Below are 14,006 nucleotides of genomic sequence, written 5' to 3' on the forward strand. Positions count from 1 at the left end.
GAGTTCGTGCGATTAAATATTTCGGACGGGCATATGCAAAATGAATGGAAGAAAGTCTACAGAGCTAACATATAAAACATACTCGCTCAGAATAACATAAATAACGTGTGGGTGGGCAGGCAGTGTGGCGCAGTGGTTAGGGCTTTGGACTTTATACCCTGTTGTGGGTTCAAATCCCACCCCTGACACTGTGAGACCCTGAACAAGTCACTTCACCTGCCAGTGCTTCAATTGGAAAAAGAAAAGAAATGCAACCAATTGTATCTCACATGTAAGTCGCGTTGATAAAGGCATTGGCCAAATAAGAAATGTGTGGAATGGACTGATTATCATAACCAGACTTGGGCAATCCAGGGCTCAGGTGCTGCATGTGAATTTTGGAGCAGCGAATGCCCCAAGCTAATTTTTAAATCAAAGTTCCCTTCTTCCACCACATCATCACAGCCTCCTGTATATATTTTAATCTCACCGCTGAAGAGTCCGTCTCTGACCATCAGTATGGCCTGTCCAGAACTGATGATCAAGTGAGGAGACAAGTGAGAAGGTGACAGACAGGAAAGACCACAGAGCCAGATGGAGTCCCTCCTCAAGTTCCTAAGGCCTTTCTGGTGTCCCCAGCTGTCTGTTCAGTCTGTCACCAAGACCCCAGAATGGACTGCTTCTGTAGACAACAGCTGGCACTGTAAGGTGGGTGCTTCTTAGTCACAAAGAGGTTTAAGAGGCCAATCATGTACAATAGGAGACCTGGGGGCCAACTTCCCAGACCACCGTCCCCCAATTCATCTCTAATTGTCAGTTATTTCAGACCCCCCCAGACTTCGGTTTGATCATCAGTAGACGCAAATCACTGTAAACTCCTCCAACAGCTTACTGACAAGTCCACTTGTGAAAGACCACCTGGACCCCCTATTGACTTTGGAAGATGGACTTGTCTGTTTGCTCCACAAGCCTGGCAGCACTGTAAGGGATTGAGATTTGATTTCTTCGTGGCCCTCAGTGTCATCCAGCCATCCCTGATAAGGGGCAGCTCAGAGAGCCGCATACTTTTAGAATGTACTGACAGGGGGGGGCCGGAGTTGGGGAAGAACTCTGAGAATTGCCTGCAACTCGATGTCACCAAAAACCAGGGAACTGCCACACCAAAGAGCCTCAATGCCCTGGCACTCTTCAGAAAGTGAAGGTGGAGGTGGGCAAAGCTGTAAGTACTCGGGGGTCCGCATCGGTGACAGGCTGGACTGGTCTGGAGTGTGAGAAGACAAAGGGCAGAGCAGCCTCTTTGATCTTAGGAGTCCCGGCATGGGTTGAGTGACGTCCTTTCCATGTTCTACAATTCTGGGACAGCCAGTGAGTGCCATTTGCTACTCGGTCACATCACTTCAGGAGCGGACCACTGAATCCACAAGCTAATTGAAAGGCCAGACTCAGTTATGGGACACACTGTGGACCCCCTGGAGGTCTTCACAAAGGAGAGAATAAAGAGAAGACCGAGTGCCATCATGAGCAACGCTGCACATCCTCGCTGTGACACACCAGCACTGGGGACTTTCAGCTAACAAGTCATTCAGCAGAAGTGTGCCAAGAAACAGAAACACACCTGAGGCCATACGTCTGTATAATAATACAAATAATAATTAATAATTCTTTACATTTATATAGCGCTTTACACAGTGAGCCCCTTTCACCATCATGAATGTGTTGCACCCACCCGGCTGATGTGACACCTGCCACTCTGTGCCCGCATGCTCACCGCACATGAGCTGTTAAAGTGGTGAGAGAGAGAGAGACAGCCAATCAGAGACAGGGGACGATTAGGGGGCCGCGGCGGGCACTGTAGGCTGATCTTCAATGACCACAGAGAGCCAGCATCTCAGTTTTACGTCTCGCCTAAAGTATGCCCAGTGTCCCCGTCACTGCACTGCTAGAATTGAGATCACCACACAGACCACCGGGTCAGCGCCCCCTGCTGGCCTCGCCAACACCTCCTCCACTAGCAACCCAAACTCTTCCTAGCTGGTCTCCCATCCCAGTATTGGCAGCCTTGGCTTTGGGTGGGCGACCTCCTCCGAAGTGCAGGGGCTGCAGCTGCTCATTTATAATAAATAACAAGGCACACGTGTTTTCTTTTCTTTGTAATTTCTTTTGTGTGTCTGAAGGAGGTTGATGTTTTATGTAATATTTCTTTAGCTTCTGTAAAAAGAAAAACATCAGTTCATGGAGAGCTTCAGTCCACAGACCACAATGTCACCTTGTGTGCCCTCCTACACGTACAGTGCCCGTTCCAGTCTACGTAGGTTTTGTGTTGGCACTGTCACTATTTTGATGTATGGATTTCATTGCACTAAGGACACAATAAACCACTTGAACTTTCCTGTCCCACCACCTCAACATTTACATTGGTACTCCGGGTTGTTTCTCAAGGTCCTAATAAACTTTAGGACATGGATGACAAACCCCAGTCCTGGTGAGCCGCAGTGGCTGCAGGTTTTCACTTTAACTGTCTTCTTCATTAGTGAACAGTTTCTACTGCTAATTAACATCTTTTGCCTTCATTTTAATTCACTTGGCGCTGCTCCCCCCCTTAATTAGCAGCCCAACAATAACGAGACCCAAAACGAGGTGCCACATGACCAGCTCACCTGTGCCCATCACACAATATCTGAAAATAAAGAAAGGTGACTGTCACAGTAAGGCTGATCTCTAAAGTCACCAAAACACAGTGAGGGCGTCGTTAATAAAAACAGAAAATCAACAGACTGCTGCGGCAGAAGGAGAGCAGCAACAGGCCATCGGATTAAATAAGGAGTTTAATTCTTCTTCTTCTTTCAGCTGCTCCTGTTAGGGGTCACCACAGCAGATCATCTTCTTCCATATCTTTGTGTCCTCGTCATCTTGTTCTGTCACACCATCACCTGCATGTCCTCTCTCACCACATCCATAAACCTTCTCTTAGGCCTTCCTCTTCTCCTCTTGCCTGGCAGCTCTATCCTTAGCACCCTTCTCCAAATACACCCCTCATCTCTCCAAACCAACGCCATCTTGCCTCTCTGACTTTGTCTCCCAAAAGTCCAACCTGAGCTGACCCTCTAATGTCCTCATTTCTAATCCTGTCCATCCTCATCACACCCAATTCAGATCTTAGCATCTTTAACTCTGCCACCTCCAGCTCTGTCTCCTGTGCCACCATCTCCAGCCCATATAACATAGCTGGTCTCACTACTGTCCTGTAGACCTTCCCTTTCACTCTTGCTGATACCCGTCTGTCACCAATCACTCCTGACACTCTTCTCCACCCACTCCACCCTGCCTGCACTCTCTTCTTCACTTCTCTTCCACAATCCCCATTACTCTGTACTGCTGATCCCAAGTATTTAAACTTCTCCACCTTCGCCAACTACTCACCTCATCCTCACCATCCCACTGACCTCCCTCTCATTCACACACATGTATTCTGTCCTGGTGGTCCTACTGACCTTCATTCCTCTCGTCTCATATCTCCACATCTCCAGGGTCTCCTCAACCTGCAGATCACAATGTCATCAGCAAACATCACAGTCCACGGGGACTCCTGTCTAATCTCGTCTGTCAGCCTGTCCATCACCATTTACAATAAGGGCTCAGAGCCGATCCCTGATGTAATCCCACCTCAGACCTCACCATTGTCACACTTTCCTCGTACATATCCTGTACAACTCTTACGTACTTCTCTGCCACTCCTGACTTCCTCATACAATACCACAGCTCCTCTCAGTCACCCTGTCATTTGCTTTCTTCAGGTCCACAAAGATGCAATGCGACTCCTTCTGTTCTTCTCTAAACTTCTCCATCAACATCCTCAGAGCAAACATCACATCTGCGGTGCTCTTTCCTGACATGACACCATCCTGCTGCTCACTGATCATCACCTCACTTCTTTACTGAGCTCCCACTACTCTTTCCCATAACTTCATGCTGTGGCTCATCAGGTTTATCCCCCTGTAGTTACTGCAGTCCTGCACATCCCCCTTATTCTTAAATATCGGCCCACCAGTACACTTCTTCTCCACTCCTCATCATCCTCTCGCTTTCCAAGATTCCATTAAACAATCTGATTAAAAACTCCACTGCCATCTCTCCTAAACATCTCCATGCTTCCACAGGTATGTCATCTGGACCAACGGTTTTTCCATTCTTCATCCTCTTCATCGCTGTCCTTACTTCCTCCTTGCTAATCCATTGCACTTCCCGATTCACTATCTCCACATCATCCAACCTTCTCTCTCTCTCGTTCTTTTCATTCATCAGCCTCTCACAGTACTCTTTCCATCTGCTCAACACAATCTCCTCTCCTGTTCCCATCTTTATCCTTTACCACCCTAACCTGCTGCTCATCTTCCTCAGCTCGGCCCCTCTGTCTAGCCAATCGATACAAATAACGGCTTTAATAACCAGCAAGTATCGGCTTCTCATTAAAAAGAGTGGTTAGAGTTTGAAGGCCCAGTTTCACGTCTCATTTCTGTTTGGCTGCCATTTAATGAAGAAACAAATCAATGGAGAGGACCGACTCCTTCAAAACACGGTGACTAAAATGAAGGGTAACGGAGTTCATTAGCAGCAAAAACTGATTACGAAAAGGCTTAGAATGAAAAGCTGCCGCCACTGTGGCCCTCCAGGCCCGGAGTTGGACACCCCTGCTTTATGAGGGGCTCCCTCATCTACTGCTGCCTGTCCATTCTGTAACCCCTCAGGGTCGCCTATCCCAGCAGCCTCTGCGTGGCGTCAAGGAGCTGAAAAGAACTCGGCTTAAAAGTCACAGATACATTGAAATGAGCATCTTTTATTGATCTTTTTTTGGCAGTTGTACACAATTTCGTTCACACAGTCCAGTTATTTTTGTAAACACTGCCAGCCAGACACTCTTGGGGTGTCCACCACATGCCAGAAGGCGGCCAAGTCCTGCTGCCTCCTCCAGTGGAACACATGGGCCTAAAACACACAAGCAGAAAACTGCTTGCGAAAACCCATCACCTGGCAGCCCTCTCCACCAATCACATAAGTCCAAGGGTGGGCGGGCAGACAGACGAGACAGACAGACAGACAGACATCCCCCAGCCCACAGGACAATGCCACACCGGCGCCAAGCCAGTGTCGCTCTGTTAATACAAGCCGCCAGCCCGAGTGCTTGTGCCTTAATGCTGCACCTCGTCTGGAGCGGACCAAGTCAGGAACGGGGGGCTTTCAGACAGACTAAAGTGCATCTCAAGTCCTGCTTAAGAAAGCAAGACACAAAAGAAATGTCTAGAACTGAGTGGGTCCCCAAGGATTTGCCTGCCGTGTAAAGAGAAATAATAATAATAAGGACAATAAAAGACAGTGCAGCGGCCATTCCACACACATTCAGAAGCACCGGAGCACCAAAGCTGGGGTGAGCAGGCCGGCCCACGAGCTCCACAGTTTGGGGGGGGGTTAGAGAAGGCTGGCAGCCCACCACTAGTCACTCCCTGCAGAGTCCAGGTGAGGCCCTCCATGCCTGGCCAGAACTACCCATCATGCCACAGAGGGTTGTGTGGCCGACTCCGATCATTGCCTGTCCAAATGAACCGACGTTACAGCAAACATAAAAAAAAAAAGAACTGTACATAAAGATACAAAATATATATTAAGATATAAATATGTGAAAGGGAGCCTTCCTCCCAGAAGAAAGTCGATTCCTTCCACTCGTACTTGGAGAAGAGCTGGAGATGCTCCCCGGACTCTTTGGGGGCTTTTCAATGACTGAGGAAGTCCAAAAAAAAAAAAAACAAAAAAGGAGGAACGGATGCCACCGTGAGGCCACTAGAACTCCTCCGCAGGAGCACAAGTCCAAATGTCCCCGTCCCATTCCTCTCCAAAAAAAAAAAAAAGTGGGGAGCAGCCCCCCCTCCCCCAACCCCATCCCCAACCTCCTAACCCACAGGATCACCGCTCCGGCTCGCTCTCCAGCTGCAGGGTCCTCTTGCGCTCGCGGCAGTGCTTCTTGTGCGCCGGCCAGTCTTTCTGTTGGCACTGAGAGCCGCAGTACCTCGCCACCTGGCAACGTCCGCAGATGTTGAACTCCCTGAGCTGCGGGGGGGGGGGAGGGAAAACACAAAAAGTGTGGGCACGCAAGACAAGGAATGGCGGTCAGCGAGGGGGAACAGCTAATCGGATCTCCCGCTTACCCTCTTCTCCATCATAGTGCATGGTGGGTAGTGACACTCGTAATACGTGCAGGAACACTCCTCCTCTTCGACCACCTCCCCGTTGGCATTGTAGTACCGCGTGCAGTTCATGTCCAGGTACTGCTCATCCACGGGGTCTGCAGGCACCTGCTGAATGGCTAACCAGTAGAGGCTTTGCTCCCTGTTGAAGAAAGAGACCAGGGGTCAGAGTTATAAAACTAGCGCACATATAAAGAGGGCTCAACACACACGTATGCAACAGTCGGGAATTAGAAAAGAAAACTTGACAGGAAACACAAAGTGGGAAATGACGACACCCTCAATCAAGTCAGCTAAATGACATCTTGTGCTTACGATAACTCACGTCACCGAGATGTTAGTTTAATGCGCATTGACGTGACAAACACGTTAAACCACAACAGTGATGAAGATGATGTATACACTCGGGTTTAATTGACTTGTAAGAAGGCAAACGCTGCATGTTTGCCCTGAATGACTCTTCTGGTCTTCCTCAGTTTAGTTGCCCGCCTCTAATGTCTCATCTCAGGCTCACAAAAGCATTGAGCTGCCCATCAACATGGAGCCTCTCTCTTGGAACTACGGTCTGAACTGCTTCTGGCATTAGAGAGCCTGACTGCTACGCCTGCTCATACCACCCTGCACACTCGGGCGAGGAGCACACAACTACAGTCGTGGCCCAAAGTGTTGAGAAGGACCCCCGTGTTGGTGTTCACCAAGTCTGCTGCTTCACTGTTTTTAGATCTTTGTGTCAGATGTTTCTCTGGTGTACTGAAGTAGAATGACGAGCAGTTCAGACGTTTCTCAAAGGCTTTTATTGACAATGACATGAAGTTTATGCACAGATTTGAGTGTTGGTCCTTCTTTCTTTATCAAGACCTCCATAATTCACCCTGGCAGGCTGTCAATCATCTTCTGGGCCAAATCTGACTGATGGCCCATTCTTGCAGAATCACAATTGGTGGGTTTTTGTTTGTCCCCCTGCCTCCTGACCACAAGTTCTCAATGGGATTAAAGGTCTGTGGAGTTTCCTGGCTATGGACCCCAAATGTCGATGTCTTGTTCTCTGAGCCACTCAGTTGTCACTTTTGCCTTCTGGCCCAGTGCTCCATCATATGTTGGTCACCAAACTGTTCTTGGATGATTGGCAGAAGTTGATCTCGGTTGAGGTTTTGGTCCCATTCTTTATTCATGGCTGCTGGCACAATTGGGAGCGAGCCCACTGCCTTGGTCTCAGGATGCTTTACTGTTGGGACACAGGACTGATGGTAGTGCCGCTCACCTTTTTCTCTTTTCCCCCCAATCAGAAAGGGGATTCATCTGAGACAATGACTTGACCCCAGCAGTCCTCAGCCGTCCAATCCCAGAATATCAGTCTGTCCCTGATGGCTTCTTTGCCTCCCTTCTTGACACCCACCAGGCCATCCTCCAAAAGTCTTCAACTCCCTCACACCTGCCTGCTGCCATTCCTGAGAGAGTTCTGCACTGGTAGTGCCCAGATCCAGAGCCATGAATCAACTTTAGGAGAACCCCCTGTCACTTGCTGGACTTTCCTGTGCCACCTGAAGCCATCTTCACCTCTCTATTGTAACTCATCTCAATCAGCGTGACAGAGTGACCTCCAGCCTCGTCCTCGTCGTCACTCTCACTTGAGTTAACGAGAGGATCACTAAAGTGACATCAGCAGGACCTTTGGTGGCAGGGCTGACATGCAGTAGTTTTTTGGATGAAGTTAATTTTCATGGCAAAGACGGACCTTGCGATTCATGGCAATTCAGAACATTCTGGAGTCGATGCAAATCGCCATCATAAAACTGAGGCAGCAAATCTTTGTGAAAATTCATATTTGTGTCATTCTCAAGACTTTTGGCCATGACTGTGCAGGACTACTCAAACGCTGGGGGACGTCGTCAAGTGCGATTATAAATCAAGTGATGTGCTGCCGGCCTTAACTGCATTATGAGACATTTTAGGCAATGACCCCACAAAAGCCACGCTGGAGTGAAATGGACACCCCACAGCAGTCTTTGGTGTTTGGGACCTTCTGCTTAGCAGCAGCTGCAGTCAGCACATAGTCCTTTGAGGCCATTAAGGGAGAATCACATCAAGATTTTATTGGCTAACGTCGGCACAGTACAGGAACAAATTCTTAACAGTGGATCACATTGAGAGTGCAGAGGGCACAGAAGGCAAAGAAAACCCTCTGATGTACCACCTGGCCGGCCACACCATCCCTAGGTACAAATCTACAGGTGTAGGTCACTGGTTCAAGTCCAGTCCTGGGGATCCTGATGGCTGCAGGCTTTTATTCCCATCAATTTCACAAACATGGGGTCCCCCCCAGGACTAAACTTAGGAACCTCAGGTTTAATGCGTCTTTTAAAGACCCCACCACAAGTCGTCTTCTCTTCCAGGTACGGCATGGACGTCTGGACTGGGGTTGTCACACTATTGAAATTCCCAACTTTGATACGATAATTTTGAAAAGGGTCGATACTCTGGGCTGTTATTGATACCACAGTCGGTCAGCGAAAGGTGGGAGACGATCACACGGTTTTATTTAAATTAAAATGGAAAAAAAAAAAACACTCCCTAAAGATAATGAGACTCCTCTTGAGGGAGAACACTTGGGTCAAAGGTCTCTGAGATCGTCCAACATTCAGGAAATTAATAAAATGTCAAAAAAAAAACAAAAAAAAACAGCAGAGCAGTCTTCTGTAAACATTCAGAGAAATTTTAAAACCGCATGTTAGCGAAGTCATCGGTCAGTAAAATACAAGCAGTGCCATCACGGCAACTTTACTGTGGCCTACAGTGGAGCTGTCCAAATGTTTTCTGACTCCCCCTGTGGTCTTTAAAATTCTGCTCAACAGCCCAGCAAAGCAATAAGGGAAACGTCCTGAGGAAACGTTCAAGAAGAGCGGACCATATACACACACTGGAGGAGGACGACGACGTCACTTCTAATGGGTTGTTTTTGTATTCTCCAGACACTCAGCAACATTCTAGGTTTCTTTTCTGATAACAGAATTCCATTCACTGTTAATACAACACAATATGGGCACCACACTGGCAGAAGATAAAACAAAGAGCTCATGTCTGACACTCTTTTAACAAAGCCTATTTTCAAAGAAAAAAAAAAATCGCCCTATTAAAACAAAAAGAGACGTTTAATACACCAGGAAACTAGAAATGCAAAATCGAGAGGAAGCAGCTGCACATGACAGGCAAGAGTTAAATCAGAAGGAGCCAAACAACCAATCAGGCCTTAACGTGCCGGTACTAAATCAAACGGGGCACTGAACTTCACAGGACGTCAAGATCTTCATAACACCCCATTCTGCTCTCAGTTCATCTGCGCAGAGGATACCATTTTTATGAAGGGCTGTATTTTCAAGCGTCACATTTATTTCAATGCTTCACGTGTTCATAAATCAAAAACATGTCATTCTTTGCAGACATACGATAAGCAAAAAAGTAGAAATACGACTCATAATGAGAAGGAATTATATCAGGGATCAGCTCTGAGCCCTTTCTTATTTGCAATGGTGATGGACAGGCAGGCAGACGAGATGAGATTAGACAGGAGTTTGCATTGGCTGGTGTGCACTGCGCAGATTTTTTGCCAATATGAGGCTTCAATTAGAACAACAAAGTAACTCACAACACATTCAGACCGGCCAGCTTTCAAAAAAAATGAGCCGCAAGTTACCTCTGTTTACTGGTCAGCTCTTCTGGCTTGGCCTTCCAGCCTATGGGGACAAGGCACAAGTTGTCAAGCCTGTTGTCAACCGTTACCGAGTTGATGTGGACCACCTGGAAGCTCGGGGCAATTCCTCCGCGATGTTTTTCCCTGTAACCCGACACAGAGCACAAGCTCAGTACTCTCATCAGACACACAGCGATAAGACAATCAACCGAACTCGCCGCCAGCAAACTCACCACAACAGCTCCTGCAGGGGGCGTCCCACCTCCCGTCCCTTAGTGATGTCAAACGCATAGGCAAAAATCTTTGCACCGTTGCCATCTGCATCAACTTCCATTCGAGCCTGGGTGGGGGGGTAGAAAATTAAAAAAAAAGAAAAAGACAATTTAAAAACACACACAGATCTCATTTCCTACCCACTAAATGTGAATTTTAGAGTGAATCGCAACAGCACTGCGCCAGGCTGGGCACCCAGTCACACACACACACCTACACTAACACTTGGGAAATTTGGCGTCACCCATCAATTCACCCATGCCTTTGGGGTTGTGCAAGAGATGCCCCCACAGACGGGTGAATATGCAAACTGCGTATTAACAATGACTGGGTGCAGATTTTGAACCCAGGGTGCTGCACCCACAAGGGGGCTGCCGTATGCAGTGTGCCACAATGCTAGTCAGATTTTTAAAAATAAGAAACACAGCACAACGCAAAGATCTTATTTTAGGCAAAATGTCATTTGGAGCCCCACAACCAGTGGCACCATAAGACTCTTCTATCCACCTGTCCCCTGTCACGAGTGGCCCTTCATAACCCTGTCATCAACATCGTCCCAAGTATAATGTGCTGCCATTTAAAATTGAATCCCCACAGGAAACAATCCAGGTGACATTTAAGACAAAGGGGAGAAGCACCGAGAGCAACAAGGCCAACACAAACTAATCACCGGGACAAGTCCAATATGACAAAATGTCTACTTATCTGGTGACTTGCACTCTCAACTTGCCTTAAAAGGTGACAGCCAGGCAGTTTTTGCTCACGATGGTATCGGCCATTTTTCTGAGCACACAGTCCAGCATCTTAAGTCTAAATGGGGGCAAAGCCATTGGCATTTGTGACACCAAGTGGTCATCTCAATGTACTGTTGCACTTGCTGATTGTACGGGGCGACAAGGCGGCACGACTCGGTTGCTTTCATCACCAAATTGAGGGATGTGGAAGGTCCAGAAGAACACTCCCATGGGAGAACTGAAACCTGCCCTTACCAGTGGCTTAATGTGATCCCCATCTACCATCTTTAGTGCCGCATCACATATCTCACATTGTCGTGTAACTACAGCGGGGTCTCCTGTTCATGATGGCTCTTACAGAGTCTACCATTGGCACCGGCCTGCCGTCACCAAGTAACCTTTAAAGCAAATTATCACTTCAGATATTGAAATAATTCAGAAATCAGTAACCTCCACTGCTTTTTAGGGGCAACCTGTCCACGTGGGCGACGGGAGCTTCTTGAAATTCCATCACAACAAAGTCCAGCTTCACACAACCAACTGTCACCTCCCAGGAGAGTGACATTTACCCAAGTGCCTCTACCTAGCGGAGCAGCTGCACAAGACACCACTGAGCACCAAAAGGACACTGTGCCATGATGCCTGGCAGCCTGAGCCACCAACCATGAAAGCTGAAGCCCATATAACGAATGCCCACTGGTAGCCTTGTACTTCATGAGTAAGTCGATCGCTTGATTGATTTTTTGTCATTATTTCAGGTCACCTGTTCTGGATTTACAATGTCTTCAAGTACATTCATGCAAACAAAGCATTCAAATTTCTGCTGTCTTTTCTGTGACCTGGAACTGCAAAAAATCCAATGACCAATGTTAATTGGCACCAGGTTTTCTGTATGAACAATGGCCAGCAAAGCCGAGGTTAATGCTCACTTTGAAGACTTTCAAATTATAGTGGAGAAACAAACCTGTCATAAAGCAACAGAAACGCGCCTGTCAAAAAACTGCTGACGTGAGCCATTATGAAGAAGAGCTCAGTGTGACAGGTGCTATATAAAGACTGAGCGAGCAACTGTGTCAGCAAGACAGGAGTGCACCTATGTTGTCCACTCAATGCCAACTACAGGGCATCCTGCCTGCAAAATAAGCACAAGAGCCTGAAATGCCCAAGACTGACACTTGAACGGTGGTATCCTGTTTGCCTCCCTCTTCATCATTGTGATGCCACAGCGCAGGACGGATAAGGATCACCCACCTCAAAAGCATAGTTCTCAACCAGAGGGATGTCTTGCTCGTCGATGAGAGTATATTTAGTCTGGAAAAGAGCAAAAGTAAGATGTTAAGGGCGCAGATAAACTTTGCAAAATTGCTTAACATGATCACATCACAGACGAAGCTGAACAAGTTGGCTGTCCACAACAGTTTGGCTGTCTGGTTCTCTTTTCGTGTATCAACTCATGGCAATTCCAACAAGCTGTTTTTGATATCTGGGAGGAATACAAGACACTGTTGGTGTCACGACGTGAAATAAAGATCAAGACTGACAAACTCCGTGGACACCCTGGCTGAGGGAGAGGGGTGAGCAGTAATGCCCACTTGGCAGCCTACACATTCTGGACCACAGCTAAGTTTAAGAAATCAGGAGGTCGTGGAAGTGAGACCCCGCTGCTAGCAGAGAACACCATTCAGGCTCGAATCCAGTTCAGGTTCACTTGCTACGGAACACGCGGGGATGGGCGAGCTCATCACACGGGGTTGACCGCGGACTGGGCCACCGATCTGTGCAGCAGCATACTTCGATCTGCGGTCAAGCACTCGTGGCTGCAAACTCGATAATCACGTCTGCCTGCCAAGAAACCAGAAAATGTGTCATACAATACTCGAACGCGCTTGACGAAACTGTCGGCCAGCCCATACTGATAGGTAGGCGGACACGGGCCCCGGCTGCTGCTGTCGTCGCTGCTACCTTTACCTATCCCGTCACGGAGTTAACTCGATCAGTTCCCCGAATTCCATAATGTCCGATACTAACACAACGTTTCCAATCCGTCCGGCATCTTTCGCCCGCCGAGTTCCTCTCTGGCCTCGTCAAGACGATCCCCCGCCCAGCGCTTACTCGCCGGATCCACATGGCCGACCGTCCGTCCGGCGTGATCTCACCTTCCCGGCCAACCGGCCAAGTCGCACGATTCCCAGCTTGAAGTCCGACATGGGAAAGACTCCAAAGCTCGCCTTGTAAAGCACCGCAGGTCAGCCAGGGTCCCGCTCGGGTGCAGCCCGCCGCTTACTAGCCGGCTACAGCTCCACGCCGCAGTCCGCGCCGCCGCCACCACCGCCAGCCGGAAAGACGTGAAGGCGGGTCAAAGACAACCGTCACCTTCCCTCGTCCAATGAGTTGCAGGGCCTCGGGGAGAAGTCCAATCTCCAGACTCGTCAACAAACCACTAGTGACCAAGGTAAGACACTGGCCAATCGCTGCAAGGACGTTGCACACACCAACCAATCATCGAGTACACCAGTGACAGAATGACGCGGTACTCGAGAGCGCACGCTCTGCAGACTTGGATCTTTCACCAAGCTAATTGGTCGGTCTGATCAAGCATGAACCAATCATATGAAAGTCCTGCCCTCGACTCTCGCGTCACGGGAACGCACCCAACAACGCGCGACGCCATGATTATATGGATAAGGAAACTGACCAATCACCTTGCTGAGACTTCAATTAGACCCGCCCTCGCACTAAGACGTGAGACGCAATGTTCGCGCTAAATATCTGGGCGGGGACAGTGGGGGCACGTGGCACGAGACGCCGAGTGTGTCATGGCGCTGGGCTGAGCTGTGAGCGGCGGGCGCTTCAGGTGTATGGGGACAGGCTGAGGAAAGGCAGTCGTTTTTAATGCGAACGTTCGACCAACAAAAGTAACTAATTTGTGACGCTAAATAAAAAGAAAATATCGTTACTCCATGCGGAAAGACGTGATTTTGAGCTTTAAAAAAAATTACAACGATTGGCAGAACTTTCTAGAAGAGAACTTGGCTCTGAACTGCCTGGGTAGCCGTTTGAGCCGAACTGTGGTCGCCCCAGAGCCGAGTTTGACAC

At 48.4% G+C, this 14,006-nt stretch overlaps 1 protein-coding gene across 1 annotated transcript; it reads right to left on the minus strand.

Moving 5' to 3' along the window:
* Positions 1–4,794: 4,794 nt before the first annotated feature.
* zmynd19 (zinc finger, MYND-type containing 19) lies at positions 4,795–13,301 on the minus strand. The gene is made up of 6 exons (XM_028808778.2): positions 13,067–13,301; positions 12,162–12,221; positions 10,137–10,243; positions 9,907–10,047; positions 6,177–6,357; positions 4,795–6,078 (listed from the first exon to the last, which is right to left on the minus strand). The coding sequence occupies exons 1-6, from the start codon at positions 13,115–13,117 to the stop codon at positions 5,935–5,937; spliced, it is 684 nt and encodes a 227-aa protein (XP_028664611.1). The 5' UTR covers positions 13,118–13,301; the 3' UTR covers positions 4,795–5,934.
* Between the last annotated feature and the right edge of the window lie 705 nt (positions 13,302–14,006).

This window comes from Erpetoichthys calabaricus, chromosome 9 (genome assembly GCF_900747795.2).
Source record: "Erpetoichthys calabaricus chromosome 9, fErpCal1.3, whole genome shotgun sequence".
In the NCBI taxonomy this organism is placed as follows: domain Eukaryota; kingdom Metazoa; phylum Chordata; class Cladistia; order Polypteriformes; family Polypteridae; genus Erpetoichthys; species Erpetoichthys calabaricus.

Coding starts and splice junctions, on each gene's coding strand:
- zmynd19 (XM_028808778.2), bottom strand. CDS start 13,117: ATGTCGGACTTCAAGCTGGGAATCGTGCGACTTGGCCGGTTGGCCGGG. Junction 10,048..10,136: donor CCCCTGCAGGAGCTGTTGTG/GTGAGTTTGCTG, acceptor GTCGGGTTACAG/GGAAAAACATCGCGGAGGAA. Junction 6,079..6,176: donor GCACTATGATGGAGAAGAGG/GTAAGCGGGAGA, acceptor CCCCCCCCGCAG/CTCAGGGAGTTCAACATCTG.